The following is a 27,236-nucleotide window of genomic DNA, read 5'->3' on the forward strand; positions in this document are numbered from 1 at the left end:
AATTGATGTTGCTTGGAGCTGAAGATCTCTAACTAACAGACCTTTGCAGGACGGCAGCCCAGAAACCGGAAGCAGTTCCCTTATTTTTTTTCCCAACTCGGACTTGTCATTTCTTACACCTCAGCCTCTTAGCCAGGGCCACAGAGGGGCTTTGCCTTTAAGCCTAAAATCCTAGGGTGGTTTTTGACACGTGTTGACCCTTCGTACTCTATTAAAGCCATTTATCATTGCTGACCCGTGCTCTGTGCAGGGACGGCAGCCTAATCCAGCAGACCCACGCCGTTCTGAAACTGCAAGCTCTGGTTGTTGTAATGTCTGGTCGCCTGGGCGATGGGAGAGGGGGACGCTCCGACCAGGTAAAGCACATACGTGGGAGAGACACCTGCACACTAGAAATCACTCACTGTCCATTTCAAGTTCAAATTCAACTGGGCATTGTTCGTTTTTATTTGCAAAACACAGCACCAATAAAACCGCCCCCTGGAATAGCAGACCGGACCCTGACGTGCCCGCGGAGGAACATGGAAAGGAAGAGGAGTGTGAGCCCGGGGACCATTGGCACCTGGAGGGGCTTCCTGGCCTGGCCTTGGCCATCTCTTCCGGAGAGAGCACATGTGACACTTGTCCCCTCCAGTTGCTGCGCCCTAGCACGGGGCAGAGCCAGCCGAGCCATCTCAGAGTATGCGGTGGAGGAGGAATCGGTAATCTCATCCTGTCTTCCTCCACCATTTTTCTATTCTGTTCATCATGGTCTTTTTAGGGTAAATTTGGGTTTTCTAAAAGGTTCATTTTGCCAACGGGGGCATTTTTTTGGGCACCAAGAGATTCCCTCACCTCACCCGAATCTTTCCCTTGCCGCCCAATGACTATGAAATATCATTAAAGTTTAGCATTTAGATTTCATTAGTATTTTAATTTGATTCTGTGGCATATTATGGTCCATCACCTTGCTGGGCCACCTGAGAAACAGTGATGATGACACTTTTGCAGGGGTTTCCTTTGTTCCGGGTGCTCCGTTAGCCCCTGAAGCACCCAACTACACAGAATCCTGCAATTCTATGAGGTGGTTACAATTATGTCTGTTTTATTAAAAAAATGCTGTTTTTAAACACGGAAACCGCTTCCCCCAGAAGACAGCTGGTTCAGTGGAGTCCATGGGAATTAGGAATTGAGCTTTGTTCTCCCTTTGTTTCCTGCAGGGCTAAGGACAGTTGCTTGGGCACACAGCATTGCCGGAGAACGAGGTCAGCCTGCAGTAACCCAGGACGGCCGCTAGGTGTCCCCCTCAACCAATTTTGCAGGCTCGGAGCTGGAGGCCGCCGGAGGCGGTCGGGAAAGGCTTTGCCACACACTCTCCTAGGACTTGCACCTTCAGTTCACGCTGCAGACCAAGCCCAGCCTGACCCAGAAGCTTCTGCTCCAAACAAAGGCCGTGATATTGAGCAGAGCCCAGCTCTGCATGGATAGACGCCCGTCTCTACACACCTTTGACCCCCAGGGGCTTCTCTGGTGTGGACTGCTGTCCCGGCTACCCCTGCAGGCACCTGGCACCTGGCCTGCCCAGTGTCCCGTATCTACCAGATGTGTTTGGTCCCCTGCATGCAGCTTTTCCAGGATGTCTTCAATGACCTGTATTCAGCTTTCAAAAAAAAAAAAAAAAACTATAAAAAGTTGGCAGTTGTAGCTATTTTCAAATCTAGCTGGATTCTTGTACCTTCGTTGGCCTGTTCTGGCCAGCTGTCCATGCCACAGAAAGGCAGGTACTTGTCTTTGAGCAGGGCTAAGCCCAGGCTGAGGTCAGACACCCCCAGGGGCCCAACATGGGGTGTGTTCTCTCGGGCTCTTCCAAGGGTGCCTGTCCTTGTGCTGGTCCTTGTCCTGGCCTGGAGGAGAGGTGTGGCCCAAGGGTCAGGAAAAGGCCTTGATGGGCCAGGGCTCTGCACAGCCTCCCTCCACCATGGGCTCCAGAGCAGGAACTCGCACTCCACCGAGGCTCCCTCTGATGCACCTGGGGTTTGGAACCCGGGCTTTGTACCTTCTAGCTATGAACTTGGGCAAGCAGCCGGAACATCCCTGAGCTTTTGTGCGGAATGAATAAGGGCAAGACTGCTTCAAGGATTAAAAAAAAAAAAAAAAAAGATTCCAAGACCTACAGCTGTGTCTGAGACGTGAGTCAGTATTGTCATGTCAGTGGTTAAGTGAACGCAGAGCAAACCCTTGACTTTCTAGAGGGCGTTGAGTGCTCAACAGACAGGCCATTTATTTTGTGTGTCTTTTCTAGGAACTAGTTTATAGCACGGCACACCTGCCAGGAACCCAGTGTTGTGCTGTTACATGCCTTGTTTGGGGCAGTGTACACCACGCCCCGGCGAGGTGGGCACTAAGAGGAAGCTGTGTCCAGGACAGGCAGGAAACCCGTGCTTGCTAGAGAGTCCAACTTGGCCGCCCGTCTCCAGGTCTCCAGGTCCGCCTGACTTCAAAGCCACACCGCTAACCAGTACTTTATGGAGACACCGTCTATCAGCCGCCCGAGGCTCTCCCAGGCTAATTGAAGGGCTGGGGAGATGCCCTTCCCAGACCCGGGCTGCCAGCGCCCTGATGGGACCCGTCTTGCCCCGGCTTCCCAGCCTTTGATCTTCCGGGGAAGCCAGTCTCCTCTGGAGAGGAGGAGCGGGCACCTGGAGGATAGAGCTCTGAGCTGTGGGGAGGGAGGGGGAGGGGCCAGAAAGCTCCCTGGCGACCTGGGGAGCCCTCAGCACCCCGGCAGAGGCCACCGAGCCTTCTCACCCTCTGCCAGGGTCGACTCCAGCCCTTCATCAGGGGTCATCTCCAGGCCACACCTGATCAGGACCCCTGCCCGAGTGGCACATCCTGAAAGCCCAGTGCTGCAGGCTGCCCTGGGCCTCCTTTCCACCTGCCCCAGGCCTCAGCCCTCCCCTGGGCTGCTCTCCTCCTGAGTCCTTCCCTCTTCATTTCCACAGGTTTCTATGTAAGAGAGATGAGGTTTCCCCCTCCCTCTCTCCCTCCCTCCCTCTCTCCCTCCCTCCCTCTCTCCCTCCTCCCTCCCCCCTCCACCCCTTCTCTCTCTTTCTTCTCACTGTCTCCCCAGTTGGCCTGCAACCCCTGGGTCCAGGAGATCCTCCCACCTCAGCCTCCTGTGCAGGGGGACTGCGGCTGTGCATGTCCCAGTGCCTGGCTGAGCCACTGCTTTGTGTACAATGTTGTGGTTCATAAAGAGCATCGATGCGGTTGGGTGCCAGACCACACCTGTAACCCCAGTGACGCAGGAGGCTGACTCAGGACACCACAAGTTCAAGGCCAGCCTGGGCAAGTTAGCAGGGTCCTGTCTCAAATAAAAATTGAAAAGGGCTGGGGATGGGGCTCAGGTAGAGCACCTCTGGCTCCATCCCCAGCAGCCCCCGCCCCGTAAGAACAGGAGATGTAGGGCCTAGAGACGGGGGTGAGTTTACCTTTACCCTGTGTGTGTGTGTGTGGTCACGGAACCAAGGGCCCGCAGAGTCCCCTCCATCCTGACGGGAGGGTGACACCCCTTTCTCGCAGCTGAGGGACTGAATGAGGCCACAGGGGGCGGCCCACCGTTGGGACTTCGGAGACAGCGGCTTTCCTGTGACCAGCTCTCCTCCACACAGGCAGAGCCTGGCCGCTGCGTCTCTGAGTCTCTAAAACTGCCAGGTCTCCTGCACCTACAGCCCTGGTGACGTCCACCACTCTCCCGCCTAGAAAGCTGCTGTCCTTTGTCTTGATGGGCTCTTCCTTCTGCCAGAGCCCCTGGTGTGTCACTCACGTCCCCTTCATCCCTGTCACCACCCAGAGGCTTCGCAGGTGTGTGTTTCTCCCTCCCTGGGCTGTGAGCCCGGGGAGGCTACTCAGACCCCCGCTGCACGCCCCGCGAGCGCACGGCGGAGAGTTCCAGGACGGCTTCTGAGGGCCCCGGGGGAGCCCGTCATATTTCACAGCATCGCACTGCCCTGGGCCGTCAAAAGCAGGGGAGGATCAATGGGTGGTTTCAGAGCTGATCAATACTTGGTTCATCACGGTCATCTGTGATCGTAACAAGTACCTCACCCGCGTAAGACGTTTTATGGACTAGGAAAAAACCTTCAGAGGTGTACCAGGTCTGCGGATGAGCTCATGCAGGAATGAATAATCCAGCTGAAGCGGTCACCCGGGCCTGGCAGCATCTGCGTCAGGGTGACCTTGGCAAACAAAAGAAATCGGGGTCTACAGGCTTGGGCCTAGAGGACAGGGGACCGGGAGGGAGGGTGGAGAGAGGGCTGGAGGGAAGGGGGAAGTCCTGGGGAACAAGGTGGGCCAGATTGCATTGTGTGCATGGATGAATGCGGAACAGGGAATCCCACCCGCCATTGTGCACAACTATAATGCAGGAAAAAAAGATAAACAAAACAGAACAAAATGCTTGGGCCAAGAAATGTCTCAGAGTTCAGATCTAAAATGATTTTTTTTTTTTTTTTTTTTTTTTTGCCATAGCTGCGTATTCATACTGAGATATCTTGGGGAGAAGAGCGAAGACCAAACATGAAACTCATTTGTATTGTCTATGGACTTGAGGGCCTCCCTTGAAAGTGATTTTACCCAATTCTTAAAAAACAATTTTGTGCAGAAGCAAAGCTGCATGGCTTGGGATTTTCACCCTGGGGCACCAGGTTGCTGCTCAGAAGCACCAGGGTGGGACCCTCTGGATCCTTCATCAGGAGCCCTCAGCCTGGGGTGGTTTGGGATCTCCTTCCTCCTCTCCTCCCAGCAGCGGCTGACTTGGCGAGCTGCCTGGCCCTGCCGGTTCCTGGATTTGGGTTCTGGGCCCTCAGAGCGGGTTTGTAGCCCTCCACTCCTCGCTGGCCTGCTGCGGGGACCAAGTGAGCCACCACACAGCGAGCACCTGTGCACCTGGCCCGGCACACGCGGAGCCAGGGCTGAGCATTCGCAGCTCTCGGGCAGCAGCCCAGGCCGCCTTCTGTCTGTCCCCGGGTGGACAAGGGTGGGCTAGAGGGGACGTCGAGGAGGACGAGGAAGCACCCGGGGGAACCCAGAGGCAAGGGTGGCGAACGAAGACAGAGGTGAGGGGCCGGCAGAGCCTCGACGGGGGCACAGGGAGTCTTCTGTTAACCCCCGGCCCCGCAGGATCACAAAGGACAGCCCCCAACTTGCCCCTTACCAAGGGCACTGACCTGGGTGGACTTCCAGGCAGCACCAGCGAGTGTAGTCTGAAAACTTGGTTCCTGGAATTTAGGGCAAGGAAGAGCAGAAACCGGGTGAGCACCTCCAGAGTGCTTGGCAGAGTACTTCCATGGGGAGTCTGATAGACAGAAGGTGGTTTGATCACCATTAATTACCGAGCCACTTTTACTCTTTTCTGAGTTAAGCTTTTTCCCCTCCCCTGAGTAGTTCAGCTTATTTCACTTTATAAAACAAGAGGTTGGCCAGGCACTGGATGTTTTAAAACCTGGTCTCTCACCACTGAGAGTTTGAGAAGCACAGTGGGCAAAACCAACAGGGCAGAACCGCTCCGTGCTCCTTCCTGCTTACGACATTTATGTTTTCATGAGTACAAGGCGGGATTTTTTTCAAGTGTAAGAAAAAATATAAATATAAGGGAAGAGAGGCAATTTTTAAAAAATCCACCTTGTAAAACAGAGAGCTTTCTGAAATAGCTCAAAATGTATTATTAGAGAGGCCCCAAATAGGAGGAAAACACAAATTTCAGGAATGTACATACTCTGATGCTAGATTTAAAAAAAAAAATTACACATGGAAAAAATTCAAACTGATACATGATAAATGAGCAACTGCTGTATTGGGGGTGTCAGGCTCACACCGCACAATTGCCTTTTTCTTTTGTGTATTTGCTTTCAGGTTTGTGTTTGAGATTTACACCATGTGTACAGAACGTCTTGCAATGAATCAGGAGGTCTGCGTGTTGGAGAACTTGGCGTTTGTCACTTCTTGCTCTTAATAAACTCATCAACGTGGTGGACACTCGTCTTTTAGAACAGATAGGGGATCCCCCAGCAGACTGCCACGTTTCCAATCTATACCCTCTGGGTCCCCCTATGGGACCGAAGTTCCGGTGCTCTTGCAAAGTGGGCTTGCAATTCTGACCATACCACTCTTCGAACAGGAAAAGGCTATTTTCACGTAAGACATATGAGAATAGACATATCAGAAATATTAAGCTCTTCCTACGATTCATTTCCCATTCCGACTGTTCTCTCCACTCAGCAGGATAAAAAGATGTCAAATGCAGTGGTCTCTTGAGTTGATAAGCCTCGTCTGCCACTCTCTGAACTGAGTGTGAGTCCCTTGTTATGATGTGACATGGCCAAGGTCGGGAAGCCTCCCCGCCCACTTAGTGTATCTCACGCAGGCGGAGACGGCTGTATGTCACCCACAGAGCTGCTCTGAATCACCGAGAAGGAAACACCTTGCTGCCGAGCCAGGACCTGCCACCAACCAGGGGAACCCTGCTTTCAGAGGTAAATACAAAGGGATGTGCACCTCAGGGACAAATACTAAAAACCCCGAAATAACGCCCAGCGTTGAAGCGGGGTGCGTGAAACTGCCTCGGAGGAGCCCCAACGTACACGGAAGGATGCGCAGACGTGTTCAGTAGCACACCTTGAGTTTATTGACCTACGTAGAAAAATAATAGGTCTTAAAAAGTCAGAACAGTAAAAGAATATGCAAAAGGACATTTCTGCATCTAGAAGGCTATACAAACATGAAAAAAGGAATAAGTTATTATTATTATTTTTGTGCTCGTGGGTTTTTTACTTTTTTTTTTCCTCCAAATTTTTCCCCCAAACTTCCGTTCTAATGATACAAATGACTAAGGACCGGTTTAACAAATCAGTTTTATGTATATATTACATGCTTTGGGGAATATGGATAGAAAATTGTTCCAAAAAAGCTGTTCAGAAACGTTTCTATTCACAATATGAACAAGAGACTTGTAGAAAAGGGGAGGGTCCAGGAGCACCGTGGGTGGGATTGTGAAGCACAGTAAGGGTGACGATGATCGCTCTGGAAGACGGAAAATCATGTGTTCAACAAACCAGCCAACCCTACAATAAAACACAGCCAATCGGTTCTTCCTGGGAAGGTAGGAGGTAGATCTAGCCTCATAGTTCAATCTACGGCAGTGGCAAGGAATTTTTTCTTTCAACGTCAACCTTGTTTGTGACGCTGGGGGATAGGGAACTGCGGGTGGGATGTGGACAAGGTTGAATTCCCTCAGGTTCACCATCTTTTTTTTTTTTCTTTTGGGGGGTGGGTACCGGGGATTGAACTCAGGAGCACTGGACCCCAGAGCCCCATCCCTAGCCCTATTTTGTATTCTATTTAGAGACAGGGTCTCACCGAGTTGCTTAGCACCTCGCTTTCTGCTGAGGCTGGCTTTGAACTCGTGATCCTCCTGCCTCAGCCTCCTGAGCCACCGGGATGACAGGCGCGGGCCACCACGCCCGGCTAAGGTTCACCATCTTAAGGCACACGGTTCACCTACGATGATGTGGCTTTTTGTTTTGTTTTGTTACTGTCTGGGGCCCTTTCTGTATCATGGAGAATACTTTTTTTCAAACTCTTGACCATGAAAACACTCCGCACGGAGTCTACTATTTCACACGACAGGCAAGATGGGGCGTCCCCAGCCTGGACAAGAAGCGCTCATCACGCCCGAGGAGGGGGAAGAAAACAGGTGCTCCGGGGACGCGGTACCTTAGAAAGCTCGAGGCCGACTCTGGTGCTCAGGGGGCCTGCTTCATCCCCCGGTGGCTACCAGAAGCCATCTCGCAGGATGCGACGGCAGTGTCTGCCTAGAACCCGCGCCATGGTGCTTGGAAAAAGGTCACCCTTCACAACAGCCTGAACACCTTTACACGCATTCGGAACTTCATGAAAACCCAGCTTCTCTTCAAGTAATTTCCAATACTGTCTACGTGGTCCGTGTCCGTGTCCCCACAGCAGGCTCCTCTCCGAGGCTCACAAGGTCACGCTGCTGATGAGCCGCGGCCCGGGACCCCGGTTTCCCTTCCTTCTGCATTCTCCATTGTGCTCTGAATCCCCGGCCCGCCCGCCCAGGGGACGCCCTCCCTGAACGCAGTCGTGGTTTTGAGGTCTGCCTTCCACGATTTACTCCCTCCCGAAGTGCGCGCCGTGGGAGGGCGTCCGTCGGAGTCCTGTCCTGCAGGGGCCCCCGGTGGGCCTGGACCCGGAGCAGGGGGCCTGGGCTGCAGAGATGTGCTTTGCAGGCAGCCTGGGCCCTCCGCCCTGGGCACCCTCCGGTCTCTGGAGCCCACAGCCTTCCGGGGAAACACGCACATCTTGCAAGGCACACCAGGGTGAGACGCAGGCTCGGCAGAGAGCTCCGACGGCAGGTCAGACTAATGTCCCAGGCTTTGAGTCTTCGTGCCAGTACAGCCTCTGCTCCCCGCTCTCCAGGCCGCCCTCCAGCCCGGGCCCAGCTGCCCCGTCCAGTTGGTGGGCCTCTGGGTACTGTCTGTAGAAGAACCAAACAGTTAGGACTTGTGCGCACATGGACGGCGGTACTCAAAGTCGTTAGTAGGGGGCGCTACTGAGCAAGGGTTTCCAGCCCTGGGAGACGAGGCCGAGGGGGACTGCAGCCATCTCGGTCACACTGGGACCAGGGTCCGTCGGGCCCACAAAGAGGGGCTTCCATTCCTGGGACAGGTACCATTGCTGGGCTTATGTCTACCATTGACCTAGACCCGGAGGGTCCCACACTCACTTGTGGGTGTTTGTCAGAAATGCAATCACTTCTGTGTGGTAGGGAAGCCTATGGGTTACAGTTTTATCCCCCCCCCACCCCCCGGGGTTTTAACTAGTTCGGGGTTACATTAGTAACCTTACTCCAGCAATGTCTCTCTCATTGCCTAGATTTCTCTTTGAACCAGCATGAACAATCTGCTAGCTCCATGACTGATGATAGGTGAAGTAAATCTTGGACGCAGGCTCACTCGAAACTTCGAGAGTCATATTTTTTGACTTTTTAAAAAGTGGGGGAATGGGTCTAACGGCAGCAGAGGCGCCTCGGGACCCTTTCTACCTCCCAGGGGTTGATGGGTCAAGTATGACGTGGCGGTGACCCAGGAAACCACATCACGTGGAAAAACCGTAGGCCCCTGTGGAGGATACGCAGTCACATAAGCACACCCCGTGACACAGGCCATTCTGATAAGCCAGACCACGTCACTGTAATGGAAGGTTAAAACGGGTTAGAGGGTTAGCAGGCTTCTACTTGAAATCTCAACATCCTTTAGTAGTACGGGTGATAAAGTCTGGAAGAACGGCTTGGGAAACCAATGGGCTCCGAAACTGTACACATCAGAGCAAGCACAACAGCAGCTACGCAAGCAGCCACACACACAGTCAGGGGCTGTACTTACTACGGCTGGCTACGCTTAGCAAGAGGGAATGCAAAACTGATCTCATCTCTGGAGACACAACCAGGCTCGGGGACAGAGGCCCTGGGTTCTGCCTAGTGGTAGGTAGTTAGACAGGGCGGGGAGAGGGAGAGGGAAACAGGAAGGGAAAGAACAGAAGTTATTCCCAAACACAGGGTGCAGTGCAGTAGCAGAGCCGAGGAAGTGACTGTATTACATACTCTTTCACACAAGGGCCTCCAGCATTTCTGCCTGGGAAGGTTTATGCCGGCGACCCCTATCCCAAGTCCTACTGGGGAGAAAGGGTGTATTGGTAAAGCTTCATAGCTTCTATAGGACTAAGACGTGGATACTTTGGGGGAAGATTCTCTAAATAATGCACTCTTGATTTATTTAAAAAAAAATCCTGATATGTTGCTAAGTATTTCACATCTTTAGCTAAAAGGAAAATCTAAAGTCTTTCATCAGGATCTTGGAACTTATTACGTCTCTTATTTTAAAAATCACATTTTCCTAAAAACAACACATACGATTTTTGCTATCACCCCTGCCTTGTTAGTAAATTAAATTGATTGGATTGCATCCTGATTAAAAGTCCTCCATAAACATGTAGGTCGACGTAGGGACTTCTACCTGTCTGCAGGTGGGAGGGGAAGTGGGACAAACTTTCTGTGAATCTAGAGCTTTAAAAATACACTTTCCAGGGCTGGGGTTTGGCTCAGTGGTAGAGCGCTTGCCTAGCATGTGTGAGGCACTGGGTTTGATTCTCAGCACCACATATAAATAAATGAAATAAAGGCCCAATGACAAGTAAAGAAAAAAAAAATACACCTTCCAGTTTAATGCATTAGCTCTGCATTTGAAATGCTAAGGAAATAATCTGGAATTCAGACAAATATCTTGCACAAAGGTGTTAATAGCAGCATTACTGATAATCGAAAAAGGAAGAAAGAACTAAGAAATACCCCACTGTTCAAAAATTTGGGAGCTTTTAAAGAAAGTATGTATATTCATTAAGCAGAAAATCATATCAGTATATAAAAGAAGTTTTAAAGAATTAAAATTATGTTATGTTGTTAAGTTTAAAAAAATGGGATATGGAGTTTCCCATGACATGTGAAAAATGCACCTACAAAATCATTTGATACCATGTTAGAACTGGTACAGAAAAATGGGGAAAATATGCCAAACGGCTGCTGTCTCTGGGTGGCGGAATGATGGATGGACGATAATTAATCCCCTTATTATGTGCCGAGCTCCTACCCTGAGCTCATGTATGCATACACACATACAATAGGGCCTTTAAATAGCTCCGAGCTTCCTGTACATTATGAACTCTGAAAACAGGGACTCCTCCTGCCTGAGACACACAGGGCAGACTCGGGAAAAACAGGCTTTTCTCTAAAAATGCTGAGCACTTCCTGAGTCCAGTAAAAGAGACATGAAAGACCGTGGGGCTGTCTGACACCCTGGGTCAAGAGAGAAGATCGTAAAACCAGAGAAACAAGGAGACTATTTGCAACTGTACCGCAACGGTGCTTAGACCTGCCCTGGGAAGGTCCAGCCCCAGCATGGGCCGGGTATCGGGGTCCTTGCTCCTAACTCCCGATCCAGTAATATTCAGACAAGCCCGGGCCACCAGACGTCCTCTGAAGTATATTTTCATTAACAGTCTATTTTGAGCACACCCTTTGTTTAAGCTGAGACAATTGGCTCAACATCTCAAGCCAAGAAAAACTCCCCCCCTGAATGTGGAGAACACAAACAAGGTTTGGGGGTCGAATATCTGCCGTCCGCTTGCCCCCCTACGGGCCTTAATAAGAAGTAACCTCTCCAATTCCCCGGGACAGAGCCCTGCAGATGTTAAGGGTCCGTGCGAGTCTCTTCTGTCTGAAGCAATCTTAAAAAAGACATATCAAAGTTTCTGAAAGACCCCCAATGGGCTCAGCACTTCTTGGCACCTGGGTGTGGATTACGATCTGTGACAAAGAAGGAGAAATGACCTCTCCCAATGGAATTCGTCCTTTGCACATAGTAAGAGTGGGAAACCATGGGATTCAGAGTGTGCAGTTCTTTAAACCCGTGGTTCTTGGGTGCTTCCTCTAACATTTAGAAAGAACTGCTTTGGAAGACCAATAGGACAGGGTCCGTGGCTTCTTGGAACACAGGGTCAGACACACACAGGAGTGAATGGCTGACATGCAGCTGACCATCTGTGGGGACCTTGGGATAAGCAGCTTTCTGGAGTGGACTTATAATTCCGGCAGAGTTACAGAAGAGACAAGTGGACGTTGTCACTAATACGGTTTCAGGTACTGCCTTAAAAAAAAAACAAAACAAAGCCTAAAACCACCACCACCACCACCACCAAACCCTCTCAGCCTCGGCATTTCACGTACAGACTCTAAGACCAGGGCAGCGACTAAATCAACCACTCTGGTGCTCAGGATACCTTTCCTTGAAGGGGCCAGATATTTTGGCTTTGCAGGCCATATGCTGTCTTTCCGGGCTTTTCGGCTCCGTCCCTGCTATGCAAGAATGTCCAGAGCTAACATAGAAATGAGCGAGCAAGGAGACATTCCAATAAAATGCTATCTTACCAAAACTGGGTTTGGCCTGCAGGCTGCAGTTTAGCAACCCCTGAGTTAGGTGGTTTAACGTTCACGAAGTCGGGTAGGATCCCTAGGATCCCTGGCTTCTTTTGAACAGGACCAGGCCTTTAAGCACAGCTTCTCCTTACCTGCTGGGCGAGGGCAAAGGATGGTACACCGGGCCATAGCAGCTGGTGTACGGATGGGCGGGAGTCTCATATTCCGATAGCCCTATGGTTAACTGGGTCCTCCAGTTCCCAGAAGTGTTTGTAGAAGACACTGGAAATCAGAATGGAAAGGGATAAAGTCAGTTGAAGCATTCACAGTGAAAACTGTTTGGGTCACTTAGAAGCATGTGATAACCAGAGAGTAGACATTGTCCATGCTGGGGACTGACCCCAGGGCTTTGCCTGGGCTGAGCACGTGCTCTACCACTGAGCCAGAGTTGCAGCCAAGCCAGAACTTGGAATCCAGAGAGCTCGTTTCTAATTTGGGGATGAAATGACCAAGTGACACTGGGCAAACAGCCCTACCCTCTTTAAGCCTTAGTCTCCTCATCTGTGGAGTGAGGTTACTAACATATATTCGGCATACCCATAATACCGTGATTAAATAAGATAATTATGAACGTCTTTAGTGCGCTGATGGCTACAGAGTAAGCACTCAAGAAACGATAACTATTTTGGGGCACAGAAGTGCATGCCTATAATCCCAGCAATTTAGGAGGCTGAGGCAGGAGGATCACAAGTTCAAGGTCAGCTTGGGCAACTAAGCAAGACCCTATCTCAAAATAAAAAAAATAAAAAGGGCTAGGAATGGAGCTCAGTGGTATAGTACTTGCTTATCCCAGGTGCCATCCCTAGTACTGCACACAGACACATACACACTCACACACACGCACAAATGATAGCTGTCAATAAAATCCTAAACAGAGCAATAACTAGGAATGAGATAAAATCAACAACAAAAGGCCTGTCGAGAAAGGAAAGTCCACAGAAAGGTGGATTCTCAGCTGAATTCTACCTGACCTTTAAAGAAGATCTAATGTTCTTCAAATCACTGCCCGAAATAGGAAAGAATACTTATGAATTCATACCCAAACCAGATAAGGACACATGGAGGAAAACTACAGACCAATATCCCTGATGAACTTAGATGCAAACGTCTTTAATAAAATACAAGTCATATTCAACAACATTTTAAGAGGATTGTACATCATGACCAAGTTGGTTTTATCTCAGGGATGTAAGGGTGCGAGTGTGGTAACATTCCCACATTGATAAATGTAGCTCTCCACATAAGTAGGATTAAGGACAAAAACCACAGTTATCTCAATAGATGCGAGACAGCCCTTGACAAAACTTAGCACCCATTCATTCATGATAAAAACATGGAAGAAACTAGGGATAGATAAACTACCTCAACATCATAAAGATTATACACAGCAAACCCAAAGCCAACATCATAGTGAACGGAGGAAAACTGAAACCGTTTGCTTCAAAATTGGGAACAAGACAAAGATGTCCACTCTCACCACTCCTACTTGATATAGCACTAGAAATTGTAGCCAAAGCAATTAAACAAGAGAAGGAAATAAAAGGGATAAAAATAGGAAAATAAAAAGAGTTAAATTAATATTAAGTGATTTCAATACACGTCTGTTACCAACAGGTAGGTTTTCTCAGGCAAATGGGCAAATGAGCTAAACAGATGCTTCCCAAAAGAAGAAATACTGACGGCCAACAAATATACTAAAAAAAGTTCCACATCATTATAATTAGAGACATGCAAATCAAAACCACACCGAGATTTCATCTCACACCAGTCAGAATGGTGGTCATCAAGAGTACAGATCATAGTAAGTGCTGGAGAGGATGTGGAGAAAAAGGAACACATTTACACTGTTGGTGGAATTGTAAGTTAGTACAACCACTACGGATGTCAGTATGCAGGCTCCTCAAAAGGCTAGTCACGGAACCCCCAGATGACCCAGCTGTACCACTCCTCTGTATTTACCCTGAAGAATTAAGGGCATCTCACCACAGTGATACACATACACACACCCCCACGTTCACAGCAGCACCATTCATAAGAGCCAAACCACGGAACCAGCCTCGGTGTCCATCAGAAGATGAACGGATAGAGAAAATGTGGTACAGATACACAGTGGGGTTTTATTCAGCCATAAAGAGAAATGGAATCATGCCGTTTTCAGGAAAATGGATCTTGAGAACATCATGTTAAGTGAAATAAGCTGAACTTGAAAAGTAAGGCTCAGATGCTTTCTCTCGTGTGTGGGCACTGTACCAAGGTAAGGAAAAGAAAGGGGAGAGTCCGTGAAAACCAAAGGTGGGTCAGTGGAGGGACGAGGGGTGGGCAGGGGAAGTGCTGGGGACTGACACTGAGCAAATCACATGGATACGCCGTGTGCACGTGAGACCACAAGTCCCACCATCTCATACAGCTACAATGCACCGATAAAAAACACGGGAAAAATTTTCAATGAAAATATTTTTTTTTTAAAAAAAAATTAACCCAAAGGTAAGGGATAAAAGCCTCTCAGGTATGGAGAGAATCTTCGTTTGCAGCCTGCGCTGGCTCAACACAGGCTTCTGGCGTAAGTAAGAGGAGGAGTTTGAACCTGCTGGAGGCCGTTGGGGAACAGCCTTCTGCCAGTTGACCTGTTGGGATCTGACTGTTCCTTAGCCCGAGGTGACGCTGGCTGCCAGCAAGACCAAGGTACTTTCTTTGTCTTAAAAAGTGGGGGCCTGGCACTCAGAAGGAGGAGGGTCAGCTTCACAGAGGGCGGAGCTGGAATACGACAGGATGCAAGTTGGAAGCCTTGTCACTGGGCGATGGGGCCCCATGAAACCAGTCCTGCTCCCTCCCTGGGACCTACACCCTGGCCACAGTGCCTGTGGTCACCCAAGACTCAGAAGTCCAGCGAGGCCTGCCTCTGCTTTGGTTCCTGCAACCAACCTGCACTCTTCTTTCACACCCAAGAAGCACCTGAGGCGGACACCTCTGGGACCTCCTCTGCGGCCCCTGGGGCCACATGGTTTTGACCGACCGGTGGAAGACTTTCGCTCTGAGTTTCCAAGAAGGATTCCAAACTCTCAGCGGAGGCTCTGAGGTTGGTGTTCACGCTGTCAGGCTGGGGAGCATCCCTAGTCTGCCACGCACCAGCTTTGAGTCTTGGGCAGGTCATTGAAACTCTCTGGATGGAGCTGCCTCCCCTGCAAAATCGGACCAATACCCAGCCTAGCCTCTGCTGCACTCATGGAGGCGAGAGTGTGTGAAGTGCCCAGGGAACTCGTGGGGCCTGAGATACACCTGTGACTCCCTGGGCAGCCCCGTGCCCGTCCCAAGTGTCTCGCCTTCCTTGCTGGCTTTCAGCCTGTGGGACTCTGCCTAGGTTTGGACCAGGAACCCATGTGACACCCTGAACGTCTTTCTCAGGCCGAGCCGTAAATACCAAGAAACAGGAGAGGAGCCGATGTGTCAGGTGCAGTCAGGATGGGACAGCCTCAGCGGAAGTCCAAAGTCCTGCACAGACAGGGGAGCCCTGGAGCCCGAGTAGACATCTCCACGGTAACACCTCTTATCAACACGCCTTGGAAAGTTTTAAAGGTGCAGGTCAGACTGACGAGTCATCGACTTGGGAATCCCCACACCGTGACGCCCGCAGGTGTCAATTTAGGGGAAAAGGCAGAACTCACGACCTCAGTTTTTCGTGTAGTTTGAGAATGCATTCATCCCTCAAGTTTAGAACATGCTTGATCTTCCCACATTCTGCCGAGTAGGCTCTGAGCACCCCAAGGCCAGGAGCCCTGAGCACACGGCAGGTGCCGGCTCATTGCCTGAGCACTGCACCCAGGAGGCCCGGGCCGTAGGTCTTTCAGCAACATTAGCATAAGAAGCAGCTAGGTCCCACAGCTCTGGGGTCTGAAGGGGACCTCTCGTCTAGCAGAGCTCGCCCTGAGGTAGTCCTGACCCAGTCTTAGCGGTGAACGGGGATGGATCTGAACTCCTCGAGTTTTCTGCTCGCCTGAAAGGTTCCCTCTGTTCCTTTTAAAATGTCCCACGTCAAGGACCCAACACATGAGAGATCTGGATATCAACGAAAGACCCAGGAGGGACTCAAGGTGCTCAGTAGGTGTCTGCTGAGCCTGCTGGTCACTTCATCAGGCTCAGGAGGGGACATTCCAAGGGGGCATTTCTAACAGTGGTTGCTCAAAGTGGTCACCACAGTGTGACCCCCCGGGGTGGTGGGTTTCCTGGAAAGGAGTGGGTCAGGGTGGTGGGGAGCCTGGCGGCCTTGACCCAGGTGGCCCGAGCTCCCGCGGGCTCTTACCTGAGGTGTAGGACGACGCTCGGCTGCTCGGGGAGCAGGGCACCTGCAGCCCGGCGAAACCCAGGCATCGCTGTGAGCCCCTGTCCGAGTCGAAGCTGGTCTGCGGGCTGTGCCCCGGATCCTTCTGCCCCGAGGCCCGCTGGTACCAGCCGCGCAGGTGCTCGGCGACCAGGGCCTTGTGGATGTTCTTGGTGATGTGCTCGGACTTCACGGCCGCCTTCCTGGGCAGCCGCAGGGTGGCGTAGGGGTTGTGGGGCGCGCGGTCCACCTCGTCCTCGTGGAAGGACCTGCAGTAGTCCTTCTGGCGGTCGTAGCTGTAGTGCGCCGAGGAGCGGTAGGAAGGGTTGACGCTGTAGTGTCCCTCCGTGTCGTTCTCGTAGACACAGCCCGCGTAGTAGAGGTCGCACTCGGCGTAGGGCGCGGACCCGGCCACGTAGTAGCCCGAGGGCAGCTCCTGGCTCCTGCCGTAGAGGCCGGTCCGCGAGCTGTCCCTTGGGGCCAGGTTGGGCATGCTTCCCGAACTCGAGGTGCACACGTGCTGCTTCTTGGACCTTCTCCGGCCCCGCGTGCGCGTGTCCAGGGTCTGGGTGGTGTAGTAGGGGCCCGCGGTGGGCGTCACGCAGTAGTACTCGGTGCTGGACTGGCTGGTGTGCGAGGACCCGTCGTCCAGCACCTCGGTGCTGCTGCTTCTTTGGGATTTGGAGAGGGAGAGAAACGGCTTGTCGTCGTCCATCTCGGACAGCAGGTGGGACCGGGACTCGAGGCTCCCGCTTCGAAGGCGGCCGTGCTGAGAGGACGATTCCGGTCTGGAAGAGAAGCAGGCAAATGGGTAAGAGAAAAGGGGCTCTGAGGGCCTGGCTGACCGCACAACAGAGTCTCCCCGTGTGCCTAGTCCGCTGGGCCACACCCCGGTGCGTGTCCACAGTCCAAGGGGAAAGAGCTGCGGGGGGTCACTTGTGCCGGCCTGTCGCTCCTCAGGGGAGGGCTCCCTTCCAACAGGACATCGCGGGTGGCTGAGACCAGCCGGGGACATGAATGACGGGCAGTAGGGTCCCCGAAGGCAGAGACATCCGAGAGGCTGCCTCCAAGCCGCAGGAGCCTGGGCATGACACTTGGCCCCCCCCCGTCCTGCTTCTGTCTGTGAAACGAGATGAAAGCCGCGCCTAACACCACGGCACCATAGGCTGGTCGTGGAGCGTAGCTGATAAAACAGCCCACGTAAGACACTCCGCACGCACCCAGCAGACACTTCAACACGTGGCCTCTCTTGTGATCCGTCTCCTCACCCTTGAAAAACGAATGGCACGGTCTGCTGGGGACATGGGGAAAGCACTCCACATCCCAGACGTGCATGTTCTCGGCTGACACCGTAGACACTGGGCACATCAGCAGAAAACGTGGAGGAACGGACGAGGCCCGACTGCAGAAAGTCCTCTGAGTGACCAGAAAACCCAAAGCACAGCAAGGCGGCCGTCACCAGCAGAGCCAGGGAGCAAGGCACTTACTCCAAGTGGGTGCTGCTGTAGGCATTGCGGGTGAGCACGGGCGTGGTGGGCATGCTGCGTCCTCCCGGGGGCCGCCTCTCCGGGGTCTTGTAGGGGCTGCTCTGTGCGGACAGCATCTCTCTGTGATGATTGAAAGAGAATTGAAGAAACAATGAGCCTCGCAACCCCCACCGCAAACTCGTCCTGAACTGAAGGGACACTTCCTGGAAGCTGGCGGGAAGGGAGGGGGCAGGGAGGGGGGAAGGGGTGTCTACAGCCAGCACCCTGGGGGGACCCCGGTGAGCTGCGGGGGGAGCACATACAGCCTGACTCTCTGGCTCAGGAATACCGAGACGGCAAGTTCCAGCCAGCCTGGCCAACTTCGCAAGACCCTGTCCCAAAGTAAAAGGGCAGGGGTGTGGCTCAGCGGCAGAGCCTCCCTGGGACCACCTGCCGCGGTAAACAGACCAAGAGCAACCAGAGATCGGGCCGGGCCAGCTCCCAGTGAAGGCTTCTGACTCTGAAGCCCAGATGGTCCCAAATCAACTACTTACTCTATCCCCTGTACAAAAAGAACCACGTGTGCGTTCGAATAGAACTTTATTCCAATCAACATTTTATTCACGGGTACGGAGACATCAGCTTCATGTAATTTCCTCGTGTCGCCAACATGAATGCGTGATTCTCTTCCCCCAGTTACTTAGAAATATAAAACCCAGGCTTAGCTCCTGGGCTGCAGGACGGATGGCCCATCGGCTGTTGTACACTGGCCCTTGGAGTGGACGGCCACAACCTTGAATTACTGTGTCCACTTTCTAGCACAGCAAGGACACACTTGGAGGTTAATTTCCTGAAATCAAAAATAGCTTTCAAGCTGGGCACGGTGGCACATGCCTGTAATCCCAGCAACCCAGGAGGCTGGGGCAGGAGGATGGCAAGTTCAAGGTCAGCCCGGGCGATTTAGAGAGACCCGGTCTCAAAATCCAATAAAAGGGGCTGGAGACATAGCCCAGGGGCAGAGCACTGGCCTGGTATGGACAGGACCCTGTGTTCCAGTCCCAAGGTGGGAACTCAACAAACAAGTTCTCAAAGGGGTGGAGGGTAGCTCAGGGGTCGAGGGAGGCTCTGGGTTTGATCTCCTCCAACACCTGGGGTCCCCTCGCCCCAAAACACTTTCTGAGTAAAATATTTCAAGCATACGAAAAAAAAAAAAAAGAGAGAGAATCTTAGATGCCCATAATCGGACACCCGAGCAAAGCAGGAAACACAGCAGTGAATGATTTCATGTTTTTTCGTAACAATGTACACAAAGAAGCATCTGTAGTCTTCAACAACAAAATGACATCTTACTATGTTTCCTTCCTCTCTTTCTTCTTCCCTCCCTCTCCCTCTCTCCTTTCCTTCCTCCTGCCACGGGAGATTGAACCTAGGGGTGGCCCTACCACGGAGCGACGCCCCCAGCCCTGGCCTTTTTTTCTTTTGATTTTTTTTTTTTTTTTTTTTTTTTATAATTGTAAATGTACAGAACGCCTTTATTTTATGTATTTTCTTATGTGGTGCTGAGGCTCGAACCCAGGGCCTCACCCATGCTAGGCAAGTCCTCTGCCACTGAGCCACCACCCAGCCCCCCAGCCCTGGTCTTAATTAGAAAAAAAAAAAAAAAAAAAAAAAAGTAGCATTGATCCAGGTAACCAAACTCTGGGAACCGCACCGACGGGTCACTTCTTAAAGTCCTGGCCTCGTTGCCCTGTGACATTCACCGGAGACCTTTGGGAACAAGGCTATTTCTCTGCCTCCCAGACTGAACACTGGGTTCAAGTGCCAGGTTTCCTTGCAGGGCCACAAGCTGGTCTGGTCCCTGGGCTCGGCAGAGCAGTACTGAATGACCACTCCCTCCGAGCATGGGGCGCGGAACTGGACACAGTCCCTGCTCTACCTTGGGTCTGGAAGGCTGGTGCTGGTCCCAGTGGGTGCCTCTGGGAAGCCTGGAGATGACAGAGGTGGAGCCTGGGCATGGGCCCTTGGGGGGATACTGGACTCTCCCCACCCCTCTTTCTCTGGGCTTTCTGGTCCCTGTGAGGGCAGCAGCCTTGATCTGCCACATGCTGCCACCTGATGTTCTGTCACCCCAGGGGCAGAGCCGACAGACCGTGGACTAAAACTCTGAAACTGTGGGCCTCAACAAACCTTCCCTCTTGATAAGTTGCAGAATTGAGGCATTTTGCGACAGTAACACAAAAGTAAACGATACCATACCCAGAACCAGATGATAATCAATGTCCCCGTGACTTAATATAAATCAAACAGACTTCAGGCAAAGAGTCAGATGCTTTTTTAAAAAGATCTCTTAAAAACACTTCCACTTGTTACCAGCAGTGAATCTCTGGGTTAGTTTCGGTGCCACGGTTTTACGAGAGAACACCTTTCGGAAGGATCAATGAAAACCAGCAAAGGGGGCCCCATGTGGAGCCCAGGGGCAAGGGCCTCTCACCTGGACTGCCTGGCGTCCACAAACTGCTCGCCGCACGACGACTTTCTGAAGTGGACTCGCTCAATGCCCAGAGACTTGGGGGGAAGGATCCTTGGAGAGTGAGGTACTGAACTTGGCCGCTGCCCAGAAAGCGTGAAGGCATCATTGGCTGAAATAAATGCATGAAAGAATCAATAACCAGTGAATTAGCACCCTGCCCGAACTGCGGGACGAGAACCGAAGGCCTGACTCATTAGGCGCTCTGCCAAGATGGGGTTTCTAGGCAGACAGGACCGTTCAGAAGGTGATTTATACACTAGAAAAAAGGAATTACTGAGGACTCCCCTTAGGGCCATATTATATCTTCTGAAAAGTCTACTGAAGACGATCCCCACTGTGCCAAAGGCCAGGGAGGATCTGGCTGCTCTTTGGGTTCGGCTTCAAAGCCCTTAGGCCTCTGTGGCCGGAGCTCGGGCTGCCACACGGTATGGTCACCTTCTCAGGGCTGCTGAGAACAGTCCAACGGGAGACCCTGTCTCCAAATAAAACATAAAAAGGGCTGGGGACGTGGCTCAGGGGCTAAGACCCCTGGGTTCAGTCCCTGGTTCCAGAAATAAATAAATAAATAAATGTCCGCAGTGGGGAAACCTGGTAAGGAACGCTGCATCACAGTTCTCGGCCAGTCCACACTAAAAGGAGAAGTTAAAAAACATTCCCGGGGCCTCAAATCCTTATCCAGCACCAAGGCCTTCCTGCGGGCGGTTTCCTGTTTCCCTGAGGGGCCTGTGGTCTGGAGGGCTCCGTGTTAAATGCGGAATTAACCCAAGTAGATTAGTAACCCTGTGCCTCTTTCCCAGCCGTTTTGCTTAAATGAGTTAGTGTATTATAATTTTCCCAGAATAAAAATCAAGCAGGCTTTCTTAAATCAAAAAAAAAAAAAAAAAAAAAAAAAAATCACCTTGATATTTTAGAACAGGCCGTATTTTAAAAACGAGCGGGAAGAGCCACTTACGATCGTCATAGGTGGTGGTGTCCGACAAGGAGCTGCTCTCCGAGGGGATGGTGTCATCTGTGAACAGAGACACCTGTCTTTAGGATCCTGGGCATCACAGCGGGGGCAAGTTCCGCACAGCAGTTTCCAGTGGCGGGCGTTTGATTTTCATTGGGATCAATAGGACTGGTTAAAGCGCATTAGGAACACTGAAGTGCTGTGAGACTTGGTCCCTGCACCACTGGAGGTGGAAACACCTGCGTATCGTACAGACGTCACAATGGACTGGCGCGGTCTCTCAGTACCTGTGGGAGGTTGGTCCCAGGACCCCAAGGGCACCCAAACCCAGGGATGCTCGCGTTCCCACCATGAAGCGGCCCAGGGTCTGTACTTTCCAGTGCACGTCATGCTGCCCGGGAGCTTGCTTTGTGAGCAGTTGTCACACTGGCAGGGAGCAGTGGCGGGTGGGGGGGGAGAGCCTGCCCACGCTCAGTACAGAGGCCAGGGTTCTCCCCCAGGGTTCTCCCCCTGAGGCTGGGGGGAGCCGCAGGCCGTATTCTAAACTGGGGACAGAGGTCCTGGGGGTTGGGGTTTTCCTCGTTTCCTCTCCATCCCTACGGTAGTGCCTGACAACTAGAAAGAAGAGCCGAGCCTTCTTGTCACAGGTGTGCGCCGTCGGGGAGCCGCGTGCGCCTCACTTCAGAACGCTCTGCCAGGGGAACTGGCCGGGGGCCCTCGACAGAGAAAGAGGCCTTTTGCTCACGTGGTGTGGGGAGCTCTCCAAGTCCAGCAGGGGTCCCCCGGGATAGTGCTGCTGGCTCCGGGCTGGACACGCTGCTTGGGCACCCTGCTGGCAGCAGGCTCCAGCCTCCGCCCGGGTGTCAAAGGAACCAGCCTCAATTCTGACAACTGAGAGCGTCTGCAAGCACTGCTAACTACGTCTGGAGGAACCGTCCCTGGTCCACAGCCCTGAGTCAGACAGACCTGGTTAAAGCTGGCTTCTGCCACTCTCTGCAGGGAGACCCGAGGCAGATCACCTCGCCCCTCTAGGCATCATCCCGCTCAAGCCTAAACTGGGGACCAGGACACCAAAGTGGCACCCTCCCTGAGTGACATGCTGACATAAAGAGCTAAGCCCAGCTCCTGGCACGTAGCAAATCCTCAAAAAGTATCAACGATGCCTCGTTTTTGTCACCTACTGCTGCGTCCTGGTTAGGAATGACAACCAAATGCTCCGAGCATCACTGGTAATATTAGCATCTCATATTTTTGGGTTTTTTTTTTTTTTTTTTTGGTACTAGGGATTTAACCCAGGGGCACTCTACCACTAAGCCACATCCCCAGCCATTTCTACTTCGAGACAGGGTCTTGCTAAGTTGCTGAGGCTAATCTCCAACTTGCCATCCTCCTGCCTCGGCCTCCCGAGTCACTGGGATGACAGGCGTGTGCCACCGTGTCTGGCTCAAATGTGAGAGACTGTGTTGGGTGGAGAGAGACGGCTCGCACGTGTTGATGTCCCCCTGCGAATCCTACCGCCGTCCGTCTCGAATGCCTGGGCAAAAATGGCTCAAGGCAGAAGCGACACCTCAACACAGCTTCAGAGCCGTCACGGAGGGATCGCGCCATCCGGCCACGAAAGCCGATTTGTGAGGCAGAGCCTCTTCATTGGCCAGCCGTGGAACCTGAGGGTGCGGTGCCAGGACCGTCAGCTGGTGGCCACGTTTAACAAAAGTTTCTACCTAATGGAAGCTTCACCACTGGCACCATCTGCCCTCAACACCAGTCCTCGTGGAGGAGAGCACTTGCACCCTGTGGCCTGAGGATGAATGGGCGGTGACAAATGGCACGGCAGCTAAGTGCCTCTCAAGCACCCATGTCTGTGGGCCAGCCTGTGCCAACTGCCCTGGCCGACCCGCCTGCACATTCCCAGCCAAGCCGCCCGGAATTCCCAGCTGTAGCTGGCCGACACTTGCGTGGATGCCTGCACGTGTGCTCTCCAAACGCCGCGGTGTCTCCGCTGCGTCAGTCACAGGCCCTGAACCCCAGCACCACCTCCACCCAGTCCACAGCTCACTCAACCTGTTGTGTCTCCGTGAAAAAGAGAATCCTGCCAATTATGATGGGGAGCACACCGGCTAGATCACGAGCCATCTCAGTCTCAGACATCCAAATGTGAAGGGAAAAAAGAATTCTTGGAATCAAAGACATACAATCATCTTTCAGTTATCAAGACCGAAAACCGCGGCACGTACACGCAAGGCCAGTTAGACTTGAAGTCTACCTACGTGGGACTTCATGGTGGGCTTTTTGTGTGTGTGTGTGAATGTAAAAGTCACAGATGCGTGACGCTGAAAGGCTGGACAGGGCACGCGGATTGTAATTGACATTCCACGGCTATTAGTACTTTGAGGTATCTCCCAAGTGGGTTCCGTGTGCCTGCTTACAGAGAGGGCACCCCACAGCGGTCACGCCCCTGCCTCTGTCCTTTCTGCACTCCATTTACACCGTCCCCGTTGGTGCCCCTCATTACGCAGCCTCCACCAAGGGCAGTCACGGAGCCCTCTTCCCCAGCCACACACAGGGAGGGGACGGTCCCTCAGGAGACGGGGTCTGCGGCACCGAAAACCCGCTCTCTTAAGACCCTGTTGCCAATGTATTTCTGGCAATGACCTTAGCCCAGTTACAGGGGACGGTGTCTTACAATGAACCCATAATGCCACAAAAGCCCTTTCAGCCTGAAAACGAGAGTCACACAATGGTCTCGTGTTACCCGGCCAGAGAGCCACGGCACATCCAGCTGACAGACTCCAAGGCGGAGATTCCTGAGAAACCTGCTCTCCACCCTTTTCTTTCCCCACTCTCTTCCCAAAGGAGCAGGTGTGGAAAAGAATTCCACATACCAGGGCGCTCACTGCCCGCGGGTCTCAAGGAAACCTCGCGCCTCACTCACCGGCCGCCGCGCCCGAGGCTCTCGGGCCGGCCTTCTTCCCGCCTCGGATGCGGTACTCGTTGATGGCGTTTTCGATCTCCTGCAGCTTCCTCACGGCCTCGGTGTAGTCCTGCTTCCGACGTTTCCTCACCGTCTTGCACAGGTCGGGCTCGTTGGCAAGCTTCTTCGCGGCTTCGACCAGCTTTTGCTGTATCAGGAGGTTGCTCTCCAGGCCTTGCAGCGCCGGGTCCTGTAGACACACAACGGCGCTTTTATCTTTGCAGACACACACCCCCTCGTTCTCTCATGTGCCTTCCTGAATCAGGTGCTTTCTGGGAGCAGGATCTTTTGAAGTTTGATTTGTTGACACCCTCGGATACCTTCCGAGAAGACGAGAAGACGAGAGACCCCCCCCCCCCCCCCCGCCGCCCCAACACACATCCTAACTTGAACCTCCCATTAGTCCACCCTCTTCCTGTTGGAAGGAGGGAGGCGAACTTTGAATATGCAAAGCCTAAGAGACAACAAATTTGGGTTTGATTCCTGGTGGTATGACCTGAATACTTCATTGTTTATTTTTTTGGTACCAGGGCTTGAACTCAGGGGTACACAACCACTGAGCCCCATCCCCAGCCGTTTTGTAGTTTATTGAGAGACAGGGTCTCACTGAGTTGCTTAGGGCCTCGCTGTGGCTGAGGCTGGCTTTGAACTCGCGATCCTCCTGCCTCAGCCTCCCGAGCCGCTGGGATGACAGGTGTGCGCCACCGTGCCCAGCTTGAATACCTTAATGGGCTGAAGAGTAAATGACGTAATGCGTGTGTACTGCTTAGCTCAGGGCTGGGCACACCGGTGGGCACTCATTGGATAGCAGGGCTCTCCCTGCTCTTGACAGAAACAGCTACTGGTTTCTAAAGCGAAGATGGTTGAATTTCTACAAGAAACACGGGTAGGGACACATTGGTTGATGACCTGCCCTCTGAGTTAACTCACAGCATCTTTTAATCACACTGAGTGCTGTGCATGAGTCACCTCACTGCATCCCTCGGAGGGAAGAGTCACCGTTATTTGCACTTTTCAGGGGAAGAGATGGAGTCCCAAGAAGTGAGACTTGAGAGAGATCAGACTACGTGCCCAAGCTTCGTTTTAAGCAAAAGAATGAATCTTAATTCTTATAAAATGATTTCTCAACTTATAAACATTTGGCGTCCGTGGGATGCTAAGGAGGGAGGGAGACACTGAGAAACAGCCCAGTTTTAAGGGGAGTACGTGGAAGTGCGCTGCCCACTTCCACAGCTCAGATGAAAACGTGCAGCAGTGGCTCAGAAACCACAGGACGGCTGGGAGCTGGCTCGGTGGTGGACCCGCTGCCCAGGGCTCACCCCAGAACCACAGAGAAACAAAACAGAAGGCGGGAAGCACCGGCCCCGGAACGCAGGAGCCTCCCCCCCCACTCCTGGCTGCGCCTACCTCCTCGCTGGGCAGCAGGCTGTCCTCCAGCTTGAAGGCGGTGCCCACACGCCTCCTGACCTGGGGAGGCTTCTCGCCTGCGTTCAGGGGGTACTCCTTGGGCACTTTGCCCGTGAGCTCCTACAAAACAGGACAGGGTCCAGAGCTGGCCGCGGGCACAGGCCCCCGAGCGCCCGTCCTAGCCACAGAGCCCCGGGGCAGGCGCACTCACGGCCTCGCGCAGGCAGATCTTCCTCAGCTCCTCCACCTTCTTCAGGAGCTTCTCCTGCAGCAGCTTCTCCTTCCTCCTGAGCTCCAGGATCTTCTCGCGCTTCTGCTCCTCGCTGGCTTCGGAGTCTTGAGAACCTGGCGGAGAGGCAGGGAGGTCAATCCCAGGCACTGACCTCCCCAGGCTGAAGGTCAAAGGGCGGGGAGCCCCGCTGGCTAGCAAGTGGGGGCTTGGGCCTTTTCTCCTAGTTCAGAGCATCGAAAAGGCAAACTGCGGGACGTGAGACCAGTCCTCTGGGTGTCAGAGCCTCGCGCATCGGCTCAGTCATTCCGGAAGCAACGACAAAAGGCTTGTGTTTCAGACCCACCCAGAACCCTTTCCTAAGAGGAGCTAAAGGGGGGCCTTCCCGCCGAGGGGCACTTCCAAACCTCCTTTGGAAACGCTCTCTGCAAAGGAAGCCAGCTTTGGATTCAAAGCCCCGATGGGATTGTTGTGGGAAAATCATCACGCACCCTCAGTGCTCTGAGATCCCAGACTGTCCACCCAGGGAGAGCCGAGGGGCAGCCATTACGTTCTGCCTGGGATCATGTTTGCATTGCATTTTACATTAAAGAAGAATCAGTCAGTGATCTCCAACAAAAGCTAAATAATGGGGGAAGGTGATGATGGAATTGATGGGAAGAAAGTCTCCTTTCAAGCCGCCCCTGGATAATCCCTTTCTCTGCATCTAATGTTACTTACACAGCCTATTTTTAATTTAGTTTTCACTATACTCTCCTAAATATCGGTTGTGGAATCGTATTCAAAACTATTACACATTCTAGGTTCTGATATACTTTGTTTCCAAAACAATGGATTGAAACATACATTTAAAAATGGTTTATAGCCCCCCCGCCCCCCCGCCCAAAAGAAGTTTCAAAAAATGAAAGATGGTGCTGTGTGTTTTCTGATCCCAAATCTTACCTGAGGATATTAGGCTGCCATTGCTGGCCATGATGAACTGACCCTTCGCCTCCAGGGTCACCAGTTTGGAGACCCTTTGTGTTCCAGTGTCTGTCAAATCCATTGCGATGTCGTCTAAACTCCTGGCTGTAGGGATTTTTGCCTACGAGGAAAACCACATAAACACAGAATTAATGCAATCAAGCACGTCTTGAATTAATAAAAGGATTAAGCAACCATACGATCACAGTGTTTTAATGAATATACATGACGCTCCAGGCACGGTTTGGCACCGACTTTAAGACGTCGTAAGCAACCTCACCAACGCGCACACACACAGGCATGGGGCCTGCGACCTCGTGA

General features: G+C 52.4%; 1 protein-coding gene across 5 annotated transcripts in view; it reads right to left on the reverse strand.

The window, feature by feature from the left end:
• Positions 1–6,654: 6,654 nt before the first annotated feature.
• Frmd4b (FERM domain containing 4B) overlaps positions 6,655–27,236 on the reverse strand; it is a 188,133-nt gene continuing 167,551 nt past the window's right edge. For 4 of the 5 annotated variants that reach the window (XM_076841118.1, XM_076841119.1, XM_076841114.1 and 1 more), the window contains 10 exons: positions 26,895–27,036; positions 25,935–26,068; positions 25,724–25,843; positions 24,278–24,506; positions 21,349–21,405; positions 20,358–20,505; positions 17,888–18,007; positions 16,383–17,188; positions 12,178–12,307; positions 6,655–8,533 (listed from right to left, as the gene is read on the reverse strand). In XM_076841118.1, coding sequence (XP_076697233.1) covers positions 8,413–8,533; positions 12,178–12,307; positions 16,383–17,188; positions 17,888–18,007; positions 20,358–20,505; positions 21,349–21,405; positions 24,278–24,506; positions 25,724–25,843; positions 25,935–26,068; positions 26,895–27,036 — 2,007 coding nt within the window. In that variant the 3' untranslated portion in view covers positions 6,655–8,412. The remainder of the gene's footprint in view (positions 8,534–12,177; positions 12,308–16,382; positions 17,189–17,887; positions 18,008–20,357; positions 20,506–21,348; positions 21,406–24,277; positions 24,507–25,723; positions 25,844–25,934; positions 26,069–26,894; positions 27,037–27,236) is intronic. The other variant, XM_076841116.1, reaches the window with a different exon arrangement.

This window comes from Callospermophilus lateralis, chromosome 20 (genome assembly GCF_048772815.1).
Source record: "Callospermophilus lateralis isolate mCalLat2 chromosome 20, mCalLat2.hap1, whole genome shotgun sequence".
NCBI lineage: Eukaryota > Metazoa > Chordata > Mammalia > Rodentia > Sciuridae > Callospermophilus > Callospermophilus lateralis.